Raw genomic sequence first — 23,947 nt, 5'->3', positions numbered from 1 at the left:
GCAATTCATGGGGTCACAAAGAGTCGGACACAACTGAGCGACTGAACTGAACTGAACTGATTCTCATTACTGCAGGGGGTAACTGGATTTTTTAAAAAATGGTGAGGGATATTGAAACTGAGATAATCTGATAACTAATTAATCTTAATGATATTTAACAAGTCTTTAAACCCTAGATAAATGCAAAGATAGATGATTAGACAGATAGATGATGGAATATAAATAGAGAAATAAATAGATTGACTTTTGACTTGGGATTTTAGTGCATTAAACAATACCAGACCACCTGACCTACCTCTTGAGAAATTTGTATGCAGGTCAGGAAGCAACAGTTATAACTGGACATGGAACAACAGACTGGTTCCAAATAGGAAAAGAAGTTCATCAAGGCTGTATATTGTCACCCTGCTTATTTAACTTCTATGCAGAGTACATCATGAAAAATCCTGGGCTGGAAGAAGCACAAGCTGGAGTCAAGATTGCCGGGAGAAATATCAATAACCTCAGATATGCAGATGACACCACCCTTATGGCAGAAAGTGAAGAGGAACTCAAAAGCCTCTTGATGAAAGTGAAAGAGGAGAGTGAAAAAGTTGGCTTAAAGCTCAACATTCAGAAAACGAAGATCATGGCATCTGGTCCCATCACTTCATGGGAAATAGATGGGGAAACAGTGGAAACAGTGTCAGACTTTATTTTTCTGGGCTCCAAAACCACTGCAGATGGTGACTGCAGCCATGAAATTAAAAGACGCTTACTCCTCGGAAGAAAAGTTATGACCAACCTAGATAGCATATTGAAAAGCAGAGACATTACTTTGCCAACAAAGGTCTGTCTAGTCAAGTGTATGGTTTTTCCATTGGTCATGTATGGATGTGAGAGTTGGACTGTGAAGAAGGCTGAGCACCAAAGAATTGATGCTTTTGAACTGTGGTGTTAGAGAAGACTCTTGAGAGTCCCTTGAACTGCAAGGAGATCCAACCAGTGCATTCTGAAGGAGATCAGCCCTGGGTTTTCTTTGGAAGGACTGATGCTAAAGCTGAAACTCCAGTACTTTGGCCACCTCATGTGAAGAGCTGACTCATTGGAAAAGACTCTGATGCTGGGAGGGATTGGGGGCAGGAGGAGAAGGGGACGCCAGAGGATGAGATGGCTGGATGGCATCACTGACTCGATGGACGTGAGTCTGAGTGAACTCTGGGAGTTGGTGATGGACAGGGAGGCCTGGCATGCTGGAATTCATGGGGTCACAAAGAGTCGGACACGACTGAGCGACTGAACTGAACTGAATAATTTTAAAAACAGGGACAAGGATTTTAACTCAATATTAGTTAAAACTTTTAAACTAATGTCCAAAATGTCAAAATGTCCAAAATGAGTGGGTAGCCTTAAAATACAGTAATGTTCCTTCCCTGAAACTATCAGCTTAGGTTTATGACAACTGAGCAGGGAGCTGTTAACAAGCATCAACTCTTGATGGAAAGGAATACGGTACAAATAAGGGACAGAGAGATGGAGCTTAATACTAAAAATCCTTGTAGTCTTTTCCTCCAAAATCCCTGTAAAATGTCAAAGAGAATACTTAAAAACCCCAAACCTTAAAGTATTAAATAGCCTGGCTACTGGGACAAGGATATCTTTGGGCTTCCCTGGTGGCTTAAATGCTAAAGCATTTTTGCCTTCAATGCAGGAGACCCAGGTTTGACCCCTGGATTGGAAAGACCTGCTGGAGAAGGGAATGGTTACCCACTCCAGTATTCTGGCCTGGAGAATTCCATGGGCGGAGGAGTTTGGGGGGCTATAGTCCAGGGGGTCACAAAGAGTCGAACATAACTGAGTGACTTTTTATTTGTTCCATGTTATGTAAGAATCCAGTTAGTAAGCTAGAAACAAACAAGGTAAATATACATTTGTCTCTTTACGTTAGGAATAGACCATAATTGATGTCAATTGCTTTCCTTCCTAGAGATTTTCTACTCACTCTGCATCTTTTCAACAAGACACAGGCTACTGATCTATATTTCAAAAAAGATGATGTACCATCAGCATCATTAGGAACCTTAAATTCTTGCTTGTCTTCAGAGAGACGAGTGTAGCACCCATCTGTTGAGAACACCAATTGAATTAATGATTCTGAAATCATATAAGCTATTGCCATATTCCAATCTGAGTAAGACAAAATCCAAAGCAGTTTAGGTAACATAAAATACTGAATAATCATGAAAATTAGTGGATTGCGAAATGAATGACCACCTACCGTCACCGATGAAGCTGGCCCAAGACTCTCCAGTTTATTAAAGAAGGCATAAAGTATATGAGAGTGAAAGAATTTACAATGCCTGAAGCTCAAAATACACCCACTCAATTGTTTTCTTGGTGCTGTTTGCAAACTATTACAACAGAACATTATCCATTTTACTGGTCACTTGTGTTTTCGCCTCAAATAAATCCCTACATTGCTTCCTGCCCAGCTTTGCCCTTTCATCACTTAAATCATGTAGCTTGAATTTGAACTGGCTCATAATCTGAAACTCCTGGATATTTAAATCTTATCACTGATGTCATATTAGGTTTCCAGAGAGTTGGCTAAATTAATTCTTCTCAGCTCATTCTCTACCCCTCCAACCAAGTCAGTGTGGCATCCATGAGATGAAGCTTCTGCGCTATAGTGTGCCCATTTTCCAAACTGTACTAAAGGAAAAGGCAACTAGTTTCACATTATGCATTGATGGAGACCAGACAACAGGAAACACTTCTAATACTAAGGGTCCAGAATCTAGGACACCATGTAAGCTTGACAAACGTGGGATAAACGAACACCTGCCCCTCAATGCACCAGGGCTGCATGTGCACAGGTTTATTGTCTCATTAAGACTGCTTTCAGCTATGAGCAGCAGAATGTTCATCCAAGAATATGGGGGAAAAGTGTACTTCATTATCTCAGGCAAATAAGCCTTGAGACACCTAGAAAGAGGTTATAAGCAAGAGCGCGACATAATGGGGCGCTGGTTGGTCTCTCTCCCGTTTTCTTCTTCACGTAGACACTTCCAGGGGCTTCCCTTGTGGCAAAAGGAGAAAGGGGCAGCAGAGGATGAGATGGGTAGATGGCATCACAGACTCAGTGGACGTGAATTGGAGCAGACTCCGGGAGACAGTGGAGGACAGCAGTCCATGGAATCACAAAGAGCCAGACACGACTTAGTGACTAAACCACAGCAAAGACACAAACGAGGAGAAAGCTGATATGATGTGGGACCGGTCGTGAGACCAATGCTTGCTTCTAGCCAATAGGAAATGACAAAGGTGAAGGGCTTTACAGAAGCAATTAGATCTGAGATAGTTGATTTGGAGTTAATGTATTCTGGTTATTCTGGGAAGTCCTGACTTCATCAGGCAAAACTTCAGGGTCCACCCCCCCAAGGTGACAGACTCCCCTGGCAGCTTTCTAAAGTGGTAGCCACGGTAAAGGGGCCACACTGCATGGAACTCTGGGCCCCGCATGCAGGAAATAGGCAGCACAAAGCCAGGGCCTCCCCTCACTCAGCCACAGGACAGAAACCCTGCCCGGAGTCTGAACGAGCTAAAGGTAGTCCCTTCCTTGTTAAGCCCCCAGATGGTAATGCAGCCCTGCTGACACCTTGACTGTGGCTTTGTAGGAGCCCAAGAAGAAATCATGAGATTAAAACATGTGTTTCATTCTGAGCTGCCATGCTGTGTGCTTAGTCGCTCAGTCATGTCTAATTCTTTGTAACCCCATGGACTGTGGCCCACCAGGCTCCTCTGTCCATGGGATTCTCCAGGCAAGAATACTGGAGTGGGTTGCCATTCCTTTCTCCAGGGGCTCTTCCCAACCCAGGGATCAAATCCAAGTCTCCCGCTTTGCAGGTGGATTCTTTACCATCTGAGTCACCAGGGTAGCCAAGAACACTGGCCTGGTAGCCCATCCTTTCTCCAGGGGGTCTTCCCAACCCAGGAATTGAACCGGGGTCTCCTACATTGCAGGCGGATTCTTTACAAGCTGAGCTACCAGCAAAGCCCTCTGTGTGTCATTTGTTATGCAGTAATAAAGGAGATCAGTCCTGGGTGTTCATTGGAAGGACTGATGCTAAAGCTGGAACTCCAATACTTTGGCCACCTGATGCAAACAGCTGACTTATTGGAAAAGACTCTGATGCTGGGAGGGATTGCGGGCAGGAAGAGAAGGGGACGACAGAGGATGAGATGGCTGGATGGCATCACAGACTCGATGGACATGAGTTTGGGTAAACTGGGAGTTGGTGATGGACAGGGAACCTGGCGTGCTGCGGTTCATGGGGTTGCAGAGAGTCAGACACGACTGAGCGGCTGAACTGAATAGAACACTAACACATGGTATTTACTGGTCTGGTATCTCTTTTCTACCATTAATGTCTGACTTTCTCACTGCAATCTTTTATTTATTTATTTATTTATTTACTTCTTTATTTAGTGGAAGGGAACTTTTATTTATTTATTTATCTTATTTTATACTGTTTTCTTCCAGCTTTAGTAAGATACAGTTGACATATAGCACTGTATGCAGGTCTTTTATTTACAAAAATATTTTGCTTCTCAAAAACAAACAGGTCATTATTTTAATGGTATAAATACAAGTAGAAAGTGTATCATTGTGGGGGTTTGTAGAGAGAAGGAAAGCCTGAGTCAGTAACAACAGCAAACATTCCTTGAGCATTTCCTATGTGCTATGAGCATTTATACTGCTCCGTTTTTTTTAATGCATATTTGAGCTCACTAAAATAAGGCAGGTACCATTGGTGTTGCTTAGTTGCTAAGTTGTGTCTGACTCTTTTGTGATGCCATGGACTGTAGCCCACCCTGCCAGGCTCCTCTGTCCATGAGATTTCCCAAGCACAAAGACTGGAGTGGATTGCCATTTCCTTCTGTAGGATATTTCCAGGGGATCTTCCCAACCAAGAGATCAAACACAGATGTCCTGTGTCTCCCACATTGTAGGCAGATTTTTTACCCAGGAATTTATTCAGTCACCAGGGAAGCCCAGGTACTATTAGCTCTGTTTTAAAGATAATTTTTTTTTTAAACAGAAACTGAGGTACAAGGAGTTTGAGAAACTTATCTAAGTAATTCATAATGCTGGTCAGTTTGGGTTTAGATATTATGGCCCCAGAACCTATATATCTAGCCATTAAGATGTGGTCCTTCTTAGTAGGATTAGCTGGTCATGCTTTCAGTTCAGTTCAGTCGCTCAGTCGTGTCCGACTCTTTGTGATCCCAAGAGTTGCAGCACGCCAGGCCTCCCTGTCCATCACCAACTCCCAGAGTTCACTCAGACTCACGTCCATCCAGTCAGTGATGCCATCCAGCCATCTCATCCTCTGTCGTCCCCTTCTCCTCCTGCCCCCAATCCCCCCAGCATCAGAATCTTTTCCAATGAGTCAGCTCTTCGCACGAGGTGGCCAAAGTACTGGAGTTTCAGCTTGAGCATCATTCCTTCCAAAGAAATCCCAGGGCTGATCTCCTTCAGAATGGACTGGTTGGATCTCCTTGCAGTTCAAGGGGCTCTCAAGAGTCTTCTCCAACACCACAGTTCAAAAGCATCAATTCTTCAGTGCTCAGCCTTTTCACAGTCCAACTCTCACATCCATACATGACCACAGGAAAAACCATAGCCTTGACTAGACGGACCTTTGTTGGCAAAGTAATGCCTCTGCTTTTGAATATGCTATCTAGGTTGGTCAAAACTTTCTTCCAAGGAGTAACCGTCTTTTAATTTCAGCTCATGCTTTAGTGCCACTAATATGATAGAGGTATCAGTCAATAACTACCCAATTACATGTGGACCATTGATAAATTACTGGCAGAAATATTCGTCCATAGGGATTCACTTTGCTGTGCCCTTCTAAGCTGACTTGGTTCTCACTCCTCCTCCACGGCATCTTATCTTCACCCACATTCACCCAACACTGTGGAATATGCCAGTAATACTTTAACACATTGCTTTGTAAAAGTCATCTGCTGCACACTCTAAAGTCCCCTGATGACTCTGAGCTCAGCCAGGTGACATGCTCTAGTGCAGTGAGAACTGGAGAGGAATGAGCCAGCTGAGTGTTGGGGAAATGAGCCATCTAACAATGGCAGCCTTTACTTTCTTGGGCTTCAAAATCACTGCAGACAGTGACTGCAGCCATGAAATTAAAAGACATTTGCTCCTTGGAAGAAAAGCTATGGCAAACCTAGACAGCATATTAAAAATCAGAGACATTACTTTTCCTAAAAACATTCATATAGTCAAAGCTTTGGTTTTTCCATTAGTCACGTACAGATGTGAGAGTTGGACCAAAATGAAAGCTGAGCGCCGAAGAATTGATGTTTTCGAACAGTGGCACTGGAAAACTCTTGAGAGTCCCTTGGACAGCAAGAGGATCCAACCAGTCCATCCTAAAGGAAATCAACCATGAATGTTCATTGGAAAAACTGATGCTGAAGCTGAAGCTCCAATACTTTGGCCACCAGATGTAAAGAACTGACTCACTGGAAAAGACCCTGATGCTGGGAAAGATTGAAGGCAGAAGCAGAAAGGGGCTATAGAGGGTGAGATGGTTGGATGGCATCAATGACTCAACAGACATGAATTTGAGCAAGCTCCAGGAGTTGGTGAAGGGAAGCCTGGCGTGCTGCAGTCCATGGGGTTGCAAAGAGTCGGACATGACTGAGTGACTGAAGAAAAACAACAAAATCTCTCTGAAATTTGGATAGATAATTTGTAAAATGGGCTGAAGGATATCACATCATCAGGATATTTTGAAGACCAAATGAAAAAAAAAAAGGCATGGGAATGAGATTAGGAGATTTATATACTATAAAATTCTGCAGAATCACATGTGGTCATTTTACTGTCAGACAGGTGGATACACAACATTATTTTTTTTCTCTTTTGTGAAGAATAAGTATGAAGGGATAAATTTGGAGACCCCTAGGAAAGATTGTTAGTGCAAGAATTTTTTTTTTTTTTTTGGCCACACTGCACAGCATGTGGGATCTTAGTTCCCTGACAAGGGATTGAGCCTGTGTCCCCTACATTGGAAGCATGGAGTCTTAACCACTGGACCACCAGGGAAGTCCCCTTAGTGCAAGAATTTTATACTTAAAAAAAAAATCATTTGATAGAAAAGAGATATTACTACTCTTCTACCAATTTGAGAAATCATTTATTCTGGTCGTAGTGCAGACACAATATTGCAATAGATTTTGGGGGTTGGTTCTTTAGGACATTTTTTTTTTACCATTAGGTATCAGGATATATTTAAATGGTGAAAAGAAAAAATATACTTTGAGGTGACTGTAACTACTCTTCGATTTGCTAAAATTGAGTATATATCTATTTAACCCTTAAGAAGGGGTGAGGGGTGAAGTGAAGGCGTTATGGGTGGATCATGGGAGCCTTTTCCAAAAGGCCACGTTTATTTTCAAGTGTTTAGATTGCCCAGACAAGGATTTCTCTCCAACGTCCAATTCATCATCCTCCTTACTCACTGTAAAATCAATCTGTTCTGTTTGTATGACATAAACAACAAGTCATTTCTCAAGAATGAGGCAGACCATATGTGAAGGTGTTTTGGAAAAGCACAATAGGGAATACGCCAATCAAAGGAGCATCTGCATTTTATTTCAATGTCAAATCACATGTGAGTTATAAAAAGGAAAGTGTATCACTTGTATTGAAGAATAACTTTCCTGTTTTGATATTTATAGTTAACTCATACCTTCCCTAAGCAACAAATGGAGGCCAGTCACGTAAATGAATGGCAGAGAACAAAAAAAGGAAGTCATTCTGTGTGGGCAGCAACATGTGCATTTAACAAACATCTCAGCATCTGCCCTCTATTCACCTCCTTGGCTTGACGAAATTTACAACAACCCATTATATGTATTTTCCTGAGAATCAGCACTTTCTCCTGAATCTATTAATAAATATCAAAGCAGCTTGCAATTGATTGAAACAGGAAACGATAAAAAAATGCTAGCAGAGTTCTAGGAAGAATTTATTTTTTTATAATTGGTACTGGATTTAGATTGAAAGGAAGTGAGTTCTAATCCCATTTCCACTCCTTATTAGCTGTCTGACCTAAGGCCAAGTCACTTAACTTCTATCAGTCTCAGTTTGATCCTAGTATAAACCAACGGGGCTGAACAAAATCATCTCCGAGATCCTGCTCTAAAAACCTATGACTCTCTGGTCGCTTAAGCACCAAGTCGTCTTTGAATGCGAATGGAAACATTTTGAGATGGCCTTGTTATGGAGTTCAGTCCCCAGTCATGAGTTAGGTACCTCTGAAAACCTGGTAACTTCTTTAAACTACCCAAGTGATGGCCTTGAAGCAGTCATTAGCACTATTTCCAGAGGAATTTAACAGGTCCTCTGACGTACTCCATCGGAGAAATCACTGCACACAGATGAAGGGCATGAGTGCATTAGGAAGCAGGGTAGGCAGTGAGATTCTGAGGCTATACTTAGGCAGGCAAATAGGTGCTTATTTATGTAATCAACTGAGTGGGCAATATAAACATTCTCACTAAAGTCTTTCCTCTCCTAGGAAAATAAAATCTTCCCAGTGGACAATATATTTTTTTACCTGAAATATGTGTTTTTGCTTTCAAATTGTGGGCTGGAGAAGACTCTTGAGAGTCCCTTGAACTGCAAAGAGATCCAACCAGTCAATCCTAAAGGAAATCAGTCCTGAATATTCATTAGAGGGACTAATGCTGAAGCTGAAGTTCCAGTACTTTGGCCACCTGATGCGAAGAGCTGACTCATTGGAAAAGACCCTGATGCTGGGAAAGATTGAAGGCAGGAGGAGAAGGGGGTGACAGAGGGTGGGATAGTTGGGTGGCATCACCAACTCAACACACATGAATTTGAGCAAGCTCCAGAAGATACTGAAGGATATAGGAGCCTGGTGAGCTGTAGTCCATGGGGTCACAAAGAGTTGGACATGACTTAGCAACTGAAAAACAACAAATGTGTTGTTAGGTATGCATATAATTTTATTCATCATTAATGTGGACTTGAGGTAGCTCCTAAGACACATTTCCGTTAGCTGGACTAGAACAGAATATGTGTCCCCTACAAAGCACTGGTTAGACTCTTACATCCATTGGTTTCAAATGCCAAATATTAACCAGAGGCAGTACAGGAAGTGCGGAGGGTAAGTACCCTCAGGGCCATGGCCACTGAGGGTATCAAACTTAAATCATTTCAGGGCAAGAGCTTATAGAAGAGAAGGAATTTCTATCACCAAGTATCAAAATATAAAATTCTGTGAAAAGGCTTGGAGAGCCTGGCTCTAACCCTGAATCGATCACAGTTGTCATAGGAACATAATACACGTCACAGCCCAATGCCTTGAGGTATGTAGGTGGTATGTGAGTAGGTGGGGGGTCTGCAATCATAAAAGAGGGTGAGTGAAGGAATTCTTAGGGAAGAAACATCCTCAACAGATAGAAACAACATTCACCACGGACAAAGAGACACAGAACATCACAGTCATTTTGTCCCATTGCTCTTTTCTCCAGAAAATTCCTTCTGGAAGCTCCAAAATTCTTAATTTACTCTCATGTTTTATGTATTATTTCAGCAAATATTTATTAAGTGCTTGCAATTTATCAATCATTGAGAGTAGGCCAGGAAGAACACAACAGACTTAATCTCCATTCCTGTGAAATTTATTAAACTTACTGTCCAATGGGAGCTTCTCAGACGGCACTAGTGTTAAAGAACCTGCCTGCCAGTGCAGGAGACATAAGAGATGTAGTTTCACTCCCTGGGGGGAGAAGATGCCCTGGAGAAGGAAATGGCAACCCACTCCAGTACTCTTGCTTGGAGAATCCCATGGACAGAGGAGCCTGGTGGGCAATGGTCCATGGGGTCACAAAGAGTCGGATCTGACAAGTGACTTAGCACGCAGGCACTAGTCAGGGAGGGGGCTTATGGGACACCGAACGACCATGTTTTGAGTGGCACGAAAAGGTGTGCAGAGTGTAAAAGGAGCACATAACAGTCAGAGCCAACCCCTGAAGGGGTAAAGATGGAAATCAATCACCTAGTACTAAAGTATCCAGGGACACCTTGGTGATCTCGTGTTGTCTAAAATAGAAGCATAAGGACTTCCCTGGTGGTCCAGAAGTTGAGTCTGCCTACCAGCGCAGGAGACATGGGTTCGATCCCTGGTCCTGGAATACCCCCCATGCTGCAGGGCAACTAAGCCCATGCTCCACAAGTACTGAATCCACGTGCCTAGAGCCCGTGCTCCACAGCATGAGAAGCCACGGCAATAAGAATCCCACACACCGCAACTGGAGAAGAGCCCCCACTCGACACACCAGAGAAAGCTCACACGCAGTGAAGACCCAGCACAGCCAAAAATAAATAAGTAAAATTTTTCAAAAATTAAAAAATAATATATGAGCAGAAGAGAGGCATCTGCTCACAGCAGCACATAAAATCTCAAAGAGGAACTTAAGAATCCTGCAAGTGTTGGCTCTGAGGCTCAGAAGAGGAGACTGCGATACAAACCCCACCAAGCAAGGGCCCAGAGGACTTTCATCTATGATCGGCCGACACCATGGGCAGCAGGCCCAGTGGGCTGAGACGTGCTGGAAGCAGGTTCTGTCTTACACACTCAGAGGCAACTTAATTGGCTCTCTTTCTGTTTGAGAAAATCTAGCAGTCTTAACTCCAGTACTTTTGCCTAGAAAATCCCATGGATGGAGGAGCCTGGTAGGCTGCAGTCCATGGGGTCGCTAGAGTCAGACACGACTGAGCGACTTTACTTTCACTTTTCACTTTCATGCATTGGAGAAGGAAATGGCAACCCACTCCAGTGTTCTTGCCTGGAGAATCCCAGGGACGGGGGAGCCTGGTGGGCTGCCGTCTATGGGGTCGCACAGAGTCAGACACGACTGAAGCAACTTAGCAGCAGCAGCAGCAGCAGTCTTAACATTATACTTTGGAAGTTTGGGGAAAAAAAAGATTTTCAGCTACAAACAAGATAATGTTACATTTGACTAGTTAAAGGTCTGGTATGTTAACAAAGGAAAAGGATAGAAGCTGTGATTTACTGAAATTTTAGCAATCTACCAAACTTACCAGCATCAGCATGTGAAAGGAGGCAAGTCATTGGGACGGGAAGGGGAAGAGATGGACCTTGTGCGAGACAGAAAAGATACCTACACTGAGACTCACTGCATAGGGACAGCAACTACTTCCCACACAAATTCACATGTATCTTTGAAGCTGGGTAGTACAGTATTCTGTGTTAAATGCATTTTATGGGGATTTGGAGAGGATTTAGGTAAAGGCTGCCCCCATAAATGATTTACCAGCTCTAATAAAACATCAAGGAAATTGTTCAGATTGTATCTCAGACCATTTAAAACACAACGCGTTTATAGAGGTCTCAGCAGCCCCCATATCCTCAACTCTGGTTTAAAAGAAATGTTTGGAGTGGTTAATTATCCCATATTCCTTTTAAAAGAAATGATAGCAATTTCCAGACAAAGGAGAGGTTGGAAGTGAATAAACAGGTAGGACAACCAAGGGGGCTGGGAGAGAGACAAGCTGAGCGATCACTCATTTGCCCTCTTATTCATTCACCCAATAAATATTTACTGGTTGCCTATTATAACCCAGGTATTTTAAAACTAGGGCCTAGAGACGCAGGAGTGATCAGACAAGTAGGGTTTCTGGGAGGGAATATATGAAGGAAATGACATCCATTCCAGTATTCTTGCCTGGGAAATCTCATGGACAGGAGCCTGGCAGGCTGCAGTCTATAGCATTGCAAAGAGTCAGATATGACTTAGCAACTCAACAAGAACAGCAAAATAGCTAATTCAACTTGATGTACAGCAGAGCATTGTAAACACAACAATGTTGTAAAGCAACTATCCTCCAATTAAAAATCTTTACCAAAGGGTTTCTGTCTGCCTACAGCTTCTTTTTAGTGAGAGAACGCAAAAATATGCAAATAAATGACTTGAAAATAAATAGATTAACTGTGGTAAGTGTTTTAAAGGAAGAAAGTTATGAGAAAATAGACTACCAGAGGGGAAAATTACCTCTTTATGTAGGATTTTCAGGAAAGACCTCTCTGGAGCAGGAAAATCTGACCTAAGACCTGCAGTACATGCTTCTATCCTACTAAGACCCCAGAGAACATTCCAGACAAAGGAGGCATCTAGTGGAAAGACCCTGATGTGATAAAGAGCTTGGTGTGTTTGAAGAACACATCCTCCTGTGAGTGATGCTTCCTATTTTAACCTTTGGAAAAGACATTTTCCTCTAAATTTATTTATTAATATTAGTCGTCTTTATCAAAAATCTATACACACCAAGTGATCGTCCAGGCTATCTTATTTAAATTTGCTCTCAGTTTTCACAATAAACATAAAGCTCCACAATATAGCTATTATTATTCCAACTTGATACAGGAGAAAACAGACCTAGATAGTTTAATCATGCATATTAAGCGGCTGAACTGAGTGATTTCTTACCTCTCGGCCTCTTTGACTCCCCTTCCTGCCTGATGTTTCTTTTCTTTTTTTTAATATAAATTTATTTATTTTAATTGGAGGCTAATTACTTTACAATATTGTATTGGTTTTGCCATACATCAACATGAATCTGCCGCGGGTGTACACGTGTTCCCCATCCTGAACCCCCCTCCCACCTCTGTCCCTGCCTGATGTCTCTTAAGCACAAAACTACATCTCTCTTTTTTTCAGAAAAAACTTTTGGCCCCACACCATGACATGTGGAATCTTAGTTGTCCCACCAGTGATTGAACCCACACCCCCTGCAATGGAAGGAGGCGTCTTCACCACTGCACCACTGGGGGAGTCCCGAGCCTGCATCTCTTAATCCAGAGAACATTGATCAGCTTGGAGACCACACTTCAGCTGTTCTGGGAAAGCACTGGTGAACGTACTGAGACTTCTACGTTTAAATGAAAACCAGTAGAACTTATAAAAAGGTGACTGGATAGGGAGATTTGAGCTGCTACCATTCCTCCTGATGATGGTTCCAGGATGGAAGAGTAAGAGAAAAATCTTCAGAAACCTAATCATAAGGCAGATAAATGCCCAGGGGGAAAAGCCACTCAGGGCAGGGATCTTGAGGGACAGGGTGGCAGTGGTTTGGAGCAGGTGGACTTTGACGAGCTACTCCATTTCTTCCTCTTTCCTAGTTACTCTACGTGTCACGGTGCCACTGACTGTGGTTCCTTCCTTATCCTTGACGAATCCCACCACTGCAAAATTCTGTACTCGTTACCTCTGAGAAGCTCCACTGCTCGCTTTTCTATGTATATTTTTTCCTGTTTGCTATACATATGCTTGCACAGACAGATCTACCTGTATATACACCTCCAGGTAGAGATCAGTAACCACAATCTGCTTAGATCTTAAGTGAACTAAGGTTTGCAGTGGGTATCAGTCCAGCCTTCCTCCCAACCCCATCTCTAGACACCGCCCACCCCAAATTGTCAACATTTCTCCACTGTCATTCTTCCCAAGATCTGACTCAAACTTCTTCTGAAAATCCTTCTCTATTCTCAAGCAAATTCAAGCCATCATCTTCTCCAGGTGTGTATGTGTGCATTCTTTGAAAAAAAAATAGTGTTATATCACACTGATGTTCTTAAATGTATATCGACTTCATAAGACTATGAGCTTTCCCAAATCAGGGTACAAATCATACAGCTTGTAATAAGCACACAATCAGTATTTATTGAATAAATGAATAATAAAAGAATAGAATAAGTAAAGATTTGTTGAAGTCAATGAATTAAAAATTTTAAATAGAAAGACAGGATAGAGTTACTCACCAAACTGAAAATTTGTGTTTTTCCAGCTCCTCCAAATAAGATGTATCTTGTGAATAGTCTTCAGTTTCTCCAGTTTTCCAAGCAGGTGGTTTTTCCTTCGAAGAATGAAATGAAATGAAATAAATGGGAAAAAAAATTACCGAGAAGCAGATAGAAAGTTTGCCTGGTTTCAGGGACAATTTTCCCAGAATGACTTATAGAATCACTGGTCAGATTACTTACTGTTGGTATTTTTAATTATTCCATTTCATTCCTGAGTAGCTTAAGGATTACGGAAATTCTTTAAAATATATGAGAGCTTTGAATTGTCCCAATTAAAAATATTTGATTTGCACACCTTACTTGACTGCTTACAGTATGCTCTTGTAGTCATTCAAATTTCAAATGTGATGGTATTTCTTTATAAGATGCTTAGATACTTTATTCAATCTTGCTGAATAAAAAGTTGAAACTGCTACCAAGAATTATATCAAAGATTTGGTTTACCCATCAACACTCTTGATTTGTTAAAATATAGATGTTTTATGATAGAGTGTACTAAATTGATTTCAATTTGGTTAATCCGCTAATATTGATCTCAATTGTTCAAATATACTCATGGTGACAATCCTATGTTGTATATTTCTTTGTATTTTTCACAACTCCTAACATGGTAATAAGCACACAGTAAATGCTGAAGAGATAGAGGTCATTTCATTAAGTACTTATGTTACCATAACGACAGTGGACTGCCTCCAGAGGCTAAGCCACAAAGACATATACCTGTTAACTCCAAAAATAGCCAACATTTTCTGAATTTTTGCATTTCATTTAAAGAATATTCAAGTTAATGTACTAAAAATCCTTTAAAATGGGTGTTTGGGAAGACATAAAGTCACAGACATTTGTTCATCCCCAAAGAAAATAAGAGTTTTAAATCTAAAAATAAGTAAACATGTACAGCCAAGTTCCCAGGTGAATGAGTACCGGAGTACGTGAATCTGTTCACGTGAATATACTCTAACAGTCTAAACAATCCACCAATCACAAATACGAATCTGCACCTAAGAACCAGTGCTCTAAGTAAGGACATCATCAACACTTAAAAGACAGAAAATAGATCCTCTGACCCGTTACACCTCTTAAGTTCCTGAAGCCAAAGCAGATCATCATCATTAAAAAAAAAAAAATTCTTCCCTCAGCATTGTCTTCAGAAAGATGAATTTCTATACTTTAAGCGAGAAACTGGTGCAAATTTCTTCTGAAACAGCTCGTTTCACATAATATGGCTACTCAGAGTCTGACCCATTGCAGAAACCAACAGCACACATGTAAATATCAATATAAATTGCTAGAATTCAAAATCTGATTTTCAAGTTCATGAGCTGAAAATTTGGTGTGAGGATGACCATTCAAACAGAGCTTCAGTGAGGAAGCAATAAATGTGTACTCTGTCAAATACAACACAAAAGGAGAGCCAAGAAGTGTTTTAAAGAATTTTGAAAAGCTAAAATGTATCGTGTCAAAAGCACCAAGTGGTGGTCAGAAGACACTCATTCAAGTCTTCTCACCACTTGGGAAACTTAAATGATTTAAAGTCCATGAATTTGAGCGTTTTAATCTGAAAAATGGAGATAATATTTGTCTTGTATAGATCGCAGGACTTTTTATGAAGACCAAATGATACAATAGCAATAAGGTTCTTTCTGGGGACGGAAAGGATAGAACTTAACGAGCTTTAGAACATTAAAGATCTAAGTAGCATATGGTACAATGCAATATATACCTTGAGTGAGGAACATTAGATGAAATGTTCAATAAAACATGTAACATCCTTTCTTCTGCATTTATTACAGCATTTCTACGAAGCTGCTAAGTAGAAAATACTATAGGAAGATTTAAGTCTTAAGATATTATTAATTTATTAATATTAAGATATTAAGATTTTAGACTTAAGATGTTAAGTCTCAAAGTTGTCCAGCTCATGAAATGAAAGGCCCATATAATTGTGTTCTATGATAGAAAGCAGGCTCCCAGATGGCTCAGGGGTAAAGAATCCGTCTGCCAAAGCACAAGATGCAGGAGATGCAGGTTCGATCCCTGGGTCAGGAAGATCCCCTGGAGAAGGAAACAGCAACTCACTCCAGTATTCTTGCCTGGGAGAATCCCATGGACAGAGGAGCCTGGCAGGCTACAGTCAACGTGGTCACAGAGAGTCGGACACGACTGGGAACACAGGCACTACATACTGTTACATGAAAGAAAGCAAAGTCCAGGATCCCCACCTTGTTGTTCAGAGGCTTTTGCCCCTAAGCAATAATTCTTTCCATGCACCATCTGGTTCACGAAGAAGGGTGATGATCTTGGGACCGATGGTCAGTGTTTGGGGAGAAAGAAAGCTCGCAGTTCACAGGTCAGGGGCCCCAGTCCGGTGCTGCTGGGCAGAGCATTGTGGCGTTGGCACACGTAGGCTCCACTGAAGAGCAGCACTTTCTTCTCGCAAACTCTTCGTAAGGCCTTTGTGCAGAGCTCTGGGGAGCACTGTTCATCTGCCCGTCTGGCCAGATGAAGAGCAAGGGGATTGTGTCATCAAAAGGCAGAGCCTTAGAAAGAGGAAACAGTGAATAAAGAGCTGAATCCTGGGGATTACGAATGCTTTTGAACTGCCCTGGAAAGACGAGATGCGAGCAGCAGCACCATTTTTAAGAAGGCTGGGGAGGAAGGCTTGGGGTAGATGGACTGTGTTCAGAGGCTTGTGTTAACAGGGTCACAGAATTGCACGTCAACAATAATAGCGACAAACGCCAGGTGCCTCTGAAGTATCAAAGCAAACACATATGACATCATGTTCAGTTTCACCAGTGTTGTTATACCATCTAAAAAATAAAACCCACGGCCCCAGATGAAATCCAGCCTAAATCCTGAGACCATCCAGCAAGAATACTATTTCCTCTTTCCTTAATTCATTTCTGATGTGTGTACCAGAGACTTTTTTAGGACAGGGTTTCTACTAACATTAGCAGCACCCAGGGAAATACAAGGTACTCGTATCTGGCTGGGTAGCTCAGGATTGACCCAGCGAGACTCCTTGGGTAGCTAACCCCCTGGGATTTCTGTTTTTCAACTCTGGATGGCAACTAGTATTTCTGACCAGCTGGGGCCACACATTTTGATTCTTTTCTCACCATGTAAATAAATTTGAAAAACAAATGCTCTCCATGTGAACTTCAACATTTCCCCACAGCAATTTCCCCACAGCTACCCTATCAACTGCCTGAGTCAGAGTCTTTAATATCAGTTGAACATTCAAGTGAATTCCTAATACTATGAGAAGAAGTAGGTAATGGCAACACACTCCAGTGTTCTTGCCTGGGAAATTCCATGGATAAAGGAGCCCGGTGGGCTATGTCCATGGGGTCGCAAAGAGTCAGACACGACTGAGCCACTAACACTTTTACCTTTCATAAAGGATGTAACATTTTTGCCTTCCTAGCGAATTGTTCTTGGTTCCCATATCCTATTCCTTATCTTAAGGTTATAAGGCCCAAGATGTAGAAAACATATACCTGACTGAAAGGACAAAGAAATAAAATTTTGATGTATTATCTCATGATAGATACAAAACTGGATTCTAGAAACAGTCTGGATTCAAAGCGCAGCTATATACTTGTTAACAATGTTATTTTGCCTAAGTTACTCCATCTCATGCGCCCTATTTTTCTCACCTGCAAAACAGGGAAAATTATGTTACTAGAAGTATCTATCCCATTAGTTTGTAATGAGAATAAGACAGTCATTTGGTGTGGAGGACCTGAGAACATTTTCTGGCATCGAGTAATTTCCTAGCACTCAATAAATGTTACCTTTCACTGTTACAAATGTCACTAAACTTTTGATTTCTCATGCTTTCTTCTCCCACAATATAGAAACAACCGTAATTGTAAATGCTGTGAAGTTGTCTTCTAGACATTAAAAACTCATTTATTTGATTTGATGGTGGTCCACTTTTTAGAGATAGCAACATCAGGCTTTAGAGAATGGCATGAAAGTTGGATCTATAGACCTGTGTTTATTTAGTTAACATTCTTTAGAGTAAAGGTAATGACTCAGATAGTTTGTATGGGAAAAGGCAGGGTTGAGAGAAATTCTTTTACTTTAATTTTCTAGCCAGACTAAAATTTCTGAATATTTAAAACTTGAAGTCATTTGGTCTATATAGATACAGATTTTGGAAATGGTTAAACATCCAAAAACGGGATCCAATTATACCAGTAAAATTAATTCAACCCACATTTTGAAACCCAGGTTAAGTAATTCGTATAAGTTTATCAAGATAGTTTCTGGATAGACTTCATGGCAGCCATGATCATGTCAAATAAAACAGGACAATCAACACATTTTCTAATCACCCTGCTCAGGCTGGAAAGAGTCTTGTATTATAGACTAGTTAATTTATCTAAAGTCTTCAGCTTAAAGTCTGATTCAGATGTAATGAAAAATATTATTAACATTACTGATTTCACAAATGTCACCTGTTTAGTATGTCCATACTTCAAAACCTGCCTTAAAGACCACATTACTTTCTACCTGGAAATATATTTTAAGAAATTATAGTCAATAATCAGAACTGTTGTTTTCATGGTCAAAACCAACTTGGATAATTTTTATCTTGCCTTTATCTTACCTTATTGTGTAATTCATGGTCTTCTTTTGAGAAACTGAGATCACAGTCCGTAGGGCAGGGACTAATTTTATTAGAAATGCTTCCTAGGGTTAAAGACAAAAGGTGGAACAAAAATTATAGATTTTTACATCAGAGGACATGTAAGCTTACACTGCCGAAATCTAAGAGTTTATATAAAGGCTGACAAATGGGGGTGAAAGAAATAATTCTCTAAGTTGTTACATGCTCCCGGTTTTAATTCAGTCAATGCATGAACCTCAAGTAGAACCCTACACCATGGGGATGCAATTTACAAGGAGCAGCTGTGTGTGATCTGCTTTCTCCCCTCATCCGGGTAGGATTCTCTATCCTCAGCTCTGTTTCTGTGATCAAGCTTACAAAGACATTTCTCCGTACCTCCCCCAGCGTTCCAATATCAAGCCTTGATACTAGAAAGTTCAGTTATCGATGTGTCCCCAGCTCTTCCCGCCTGAGCAACTTTTATCATCTTTTGCACAACTTATTTTATGTCAGGGTTTCTCCACCTCAGCATGAACCACATTTTGGATTGGAGAATTCTTTTTTTTTTTTTTTGCAGGGGCTGTCCTGTTTTTATAGAATGTTTAGCCCCATTTCTGGCCTCTATCTGCTAAACGCCAGCAGTGCCCTCTACCTGAAATAGATTGCCTCCTCAACAAATCTTTCTTAAATTACAAAGAAACTATCAATACATAAGCAGGTATTAATTTAGCTTTATGCCTCTCGATCCATTGGCTTGAGCTCTCCCTTCAATGACTCTCTATGCTAAACCCTCTCCCCAGCGTCTTGTGACAAATACTCCGGTCCAGAGATTGCAGTTCCTCAATAGAGCCACAGACTTGACCAAGAGGTGGACCCAAAAACAGTTTCTGAAAAGATGACATGGATCCATGAGCAGCCACCGCCTTGCACCCTGTCCTCTTCTTCCCCTCTAGAGATCGAGTACTGCCAATCTCAACCCTTTGGAATTGTTTTTGGGAACATTTTTAGATGAATTTTCCATAGTGTAAAATTTTGAGGACATGGTCTCCATGTCTGCATCCTTTGGAAAACTGTTCCTCCCTGAAGATGGCCCAGCTAGCCTAATGAAAATTGTTTAGGTTGTTTTCTTTTTAATAGTGCCAGTCTACTGAAGAAAAATTCTTTTAGTTTTTCCTCATCTGAAAATATCTTTATATCAACCTCAATTTTTGAGGGGTTTTTTGCTATATGCAGATTTTTGAATTGACATTTTTTTTAGCATTTTAATATGTCATTACACTGACTTCTGGTCTCCATTGTTTCAGATGATAATGTCAGCTGTTTTTCAGATCATTGTTCCCCTAGATATACTGTGTTTTTTAAAAAAGAAAAACAACACTTTAACTTTCTATTATGATGTTCTTAAATTCAATTTCCCTTGCATTTATTCTTTTGAGGTTCACTGAGGGTATTCAATCTATGAGCCAATATATTCTTTAAAATATGGGGAATTTCCAATCACTAGTTGTTTAATAAATTTTTTCTTCCATATCATTTCCCTCTTTCTTTACATAAAACTCTCACTACAAGTATGCAAACCTCTGTGCTATGACCTCCTGGATCTCTGAGTTCCCCTTCATTTTTCTTCCAGCTTTTTATTTTCTGCATTTCATATCAGTAAATTTCTTTTAATTCTTGGATTTTCTGTTCTGTAATTTCCATTTGGTTATGTTTTTTATAGTGTCCACGTTTCTGCTAAGATAATCTGACTAATCATTCATTAAAAACATATTTTCCTTTAATAGTTTGCAGGTAGTTTTTTTTCAACTTATGAGTATATTTATAATGGATAGTTTAATGGCTTTTCCCAGTAAACTTAATATCTGAATTATCTTACACTCATTGCTATTCACTTTTCCCCTAAGGTTTCTATTCTCCTGTTTTTTGCATGTCTAAGTATTATACGCTATACAATATAATGGGCATTGTAGAAAACTCTAGATTCTGTTATCTTTCTTGAAAGAGTGTTGATATTTTTTCCTACTAGACAGTTCAATTACTGGCTAATTCCATTAAACTCATGTAGGCTTAAATTTCAGAGAGGGCAATGGCAACCCACTCTGTTACTCTTGCCTGGAAAATCCCATGGATGGAGGAGCCTGGTGGGCTGCAGTCCATAGGGTTGCTGAGAGTTGGGCATGACTGAGCAACTTCACTTTCACTTTTCACTTTCATGCATTGGAGAAGGAAATGGCAACCCACTCCAGTGTTCTTGACTGGAGAATCCCAGGGACAGGGGAGCTTAGTGGGCTGCCGTCTATGGGGTCGCACAGAGTCGGACACGACTGAAGCGACTTAGCAGCAGCAGCAGCAGGCTTAAATTTATATTTTGTTTAATCATGTCTGTAAAACATGTTTCCAAGTCATGCTAACTTACCAGGACTCAACCTCAAGACTCTAACTCTGCCTCTCTTGTCAGAACTTTGTTTTTGGCTTTTGTGGGGACAGATTTAAAGTAAGTCTCTCAAGAGCATGGTCTTTATTCCTAACATGCAGACTTCTAGCATCTCAATTTGCCGTCAAATTGAAAATGAGGTATTAACATGGCTCTCCTGACTTGAATGCGACCTCTGTTCCAGCTCTATTATTTCTGTTCTATTCCCAGGGCCATAGTCGTTACTTAGCAAAGCCTCCACTAGTCTAACTGGTCATGTACCCTCAGTCAAGGAAGGACTCATGGGTTGGGGGTGGTCCCTAAACGACTCCTGAGTTCCTCTCTGCACACCTCCCTGCTCTCTCTCACTCTACACATTCTAAACTTTGTCTCCTCAGCTCAGGGGAACTTTCTCTACCTGGATTTCACTTCACCATTTTAGAGTCAGAATTTTTGCCCACGTAGACAACTGGGGTTTTCCTCAAGAGTTTCTCTTCTCTCTGGGATCAGCAAGTCTTGTGTTTCCTAATGGCCCATGCTCCGTGACAATTAAAACATTAAAATGCTTCATATCTTCTCTCCAGTTTAATGGTTGATTATAAATGAATCAGTCTGGTACCAGCTACTCTGCCATAGTTAAAACTGGAAGTTGCAGTGTGGTTTATTTTTTAATTAAATGTAGAATTGGATACATAAATTTGTCACAGGGGCTTCCCTGGTTGCTCAGTGGTAAAGAATCTGCCTTTCAATGCAGGAGACCTAGGTTCAATTCCTGGAAGATGCCCTAGAGAAGGAAATGACAACCCACTCCAGTATTCTTGCCTGGGAAGTCCCACGGACAGAGAAGCCCGGCGGGTTACAGTCCGTGGGGTCACAAGTAGGACATGACTTGGAGACTGAACAGCAACAAAACTAGCACCGTGTTTCTGTGTTAGTAATACAGATATAGGTCAATTACTTCGAAAGTCCACTGTATTCTACGGAACCTCTATGCAATTTAATTATCGGATCATTTTATACTGCGAAAAAGATAAAATGTTTACAAATAACAGTAACCTGCTGATGCCTTTGGAATGTGTCAGCTGGGATCACCCAGAAAAAAATAAATGAAGCATCATATTTTTAATAAAGCATGCAGTACACAAGGAAAACACCTGTCAAAACTATAATATTTCAGCACCCTATATGTATAGGTGCACACGTTTATACAAGTGGGCTTTCCCTGTGTTGTGTTCATCTTTTTTACTTGGCACATTTATAATGGTTTTTCCAAATGACCTTTGTAAAATTAATCAAGGATCTGACACTGTCCTTTGGAGAAATACAAAGAAAGAATGCTGCTTATAATAATGTTTGCATGAAAAACAGCCAGAAAATGACAAAACAAAGAAAACACAAATACTGAAAAACATTAGAGCCAGAAAGTGGAACTAACTGAAAAATGTTGCCTTTTCATCAGTAATATTTTTGTGGCTCTCTGAGATTTTATTTTCCTTTTATTTTCTAAACCATTGTTTTTATTATTAGAGATCAGACGTATTTCTCAAAACAATTTGCTAAGTAAAATATTCCAGTTTTTCAAGGGCTCTAATAGTGTGAAGCATCTCAAATTAAACATTAATAAAATGTACAGAAAGCATGTGTAAAAAGTACAAATACAGAAAACCTAGAAAAATGCCTGCAATTAGACAGGATGGAAATCCAAAAAGAAATTAAATGTAGTTGTAATAAATTTCCTATTCTTTTCTTTGAGAAAATTACTACTGAAGTGAGGAATTTTTTTCCTCCTGTAATTTAAATGTTAAACTACCAGATGTGTGTCTTATGCTTGAAGAGTTGAAGCTTTGCATTATTTAGCATATTAAGAATCACAGAATTTTAAAAAGGGCTCCTTTATTGCCTGGAGGTTCTAATTAAGTAAACCTTAGCCTGGTACATTTAAAACTTGCAATACAAGAGATTTTGCTCTTTTTTTTCCTCCATAGTCAAGTCACATCTATATAATAAATATGGAAAATCTAAGATGATATAATTTTTCTTTTGCTTGAAGAATTAAAGCTATCTATTATTTTAAGAAGTTTTTAATAGAGGCCAGCAATCTAGAAGACAACTCAAGATTCAAAATACTTTTTAATCATTGCAAGTTGCTTTCCTTATTTATACCAAAGAATGTGTGTTTCATAAAGGCAATTCTATACCATCAATCTTACTCTCTCTCCCTTACTTACTCTGCCTCTGCTAAGACCTCAACTACTCCTCCCCTGTTAGACAAAGACAATGCTAAGAAGCAACAAGAAGATCATAGATTTTATATGGATATTATGTTTTCGTACATTTCTCCGTGTGTGCTTATTTGTGGTAAATATCTGATCACACAGCACTAATTAGCTCTCCTTTCAGCAGTTTGTGAAGTTTCAGCAGCTAAAGCAAAAACCATAATCAGATGGAAGCTCTATGGGTACCCAACATTCATAAATCATTCCCTTAAATACAGTTATTTTTGCCATTTTACAAAATGTCAAAGGTGTCAACTCTGTCCAAATATACCGCTTAACAGTAACTATTTTAGTAAATTGACTTGAAATGCATTCAGCTTACTGACAGTTAGAAGCACATAATCTAGTTCACAGTACAAATGAATAGTTTAAAGGCCAAAATCAGTACCAAAGTATGAATTTTCAATGACATGTTGCAATGGACATGGCTGCAACCACAGACCAAAATCTTAGCATTGTTTATCTACAGCAGAAACAGACGGTCAATTTTTTCTGAAACCTGGTTGTTCATATCTGGTTTCCAGTTAAGACAGTAAATTTTAACCACTTTCAAAATAATGGATGAATATCTATTTGAGAATGTTAATAGTGAATAACCAGAAACTACATTAACACAGGTTACGAGTTGATACCATTCTCTGCCAGCGTGTACGGTTGGAACCCATAAACAGTAGCTTCTTGGATGCTGCCAACATAAACAGACAAATGTTGGCCA

General features: G+C 40.3%; 1 protein-coding gene across 1 annotated transcript in view; it reads right to left on the bottom strand.

Moving 5' to 3' along the window:
- The window catches only part of LOC109576755 (uncharacterized), a 366,105-nt gene that overhangs the window by 114,112 nt on the left and 228,046 nt on the right, over positions 1-23,947 (bottom strand). Inside the window, exons 15-16 of the mRNA XM_070778427.1 lie at positions 18,544-18,626; positions 13,881-13,975 (exon numbers count right to left, since the gene is read on the bottom strand). Coding sequence (XP_070634528.1) covers positions 13,881-13,975; positions 18,544-18,626 — 178 coding nt within the window. The remainder of the gene's footprint in view (positions 1-13,880; positions 13,976-18,543; positions 18,627-23,947) is intronic.

Source organism: Bos indicus, chromosome 23 (assembly GCF_029378745.1).
Source record: "Bos indicus isolate NIAB-ARS_2022 breed Sahiwal x Tharparkar chromosome 23, NIAB-ARS_B.indTharparkar_mat_pri_1.0, whole genome shotgun sequence".
NCBI lineage: Eukaryota > Metazoa > Chordata > Mammalia > Artiodactyla > Bovidae > Bos > Bos indicus.
This window is presented reverse-complemented; position numbering and strand designations above follow the sequence as displayed.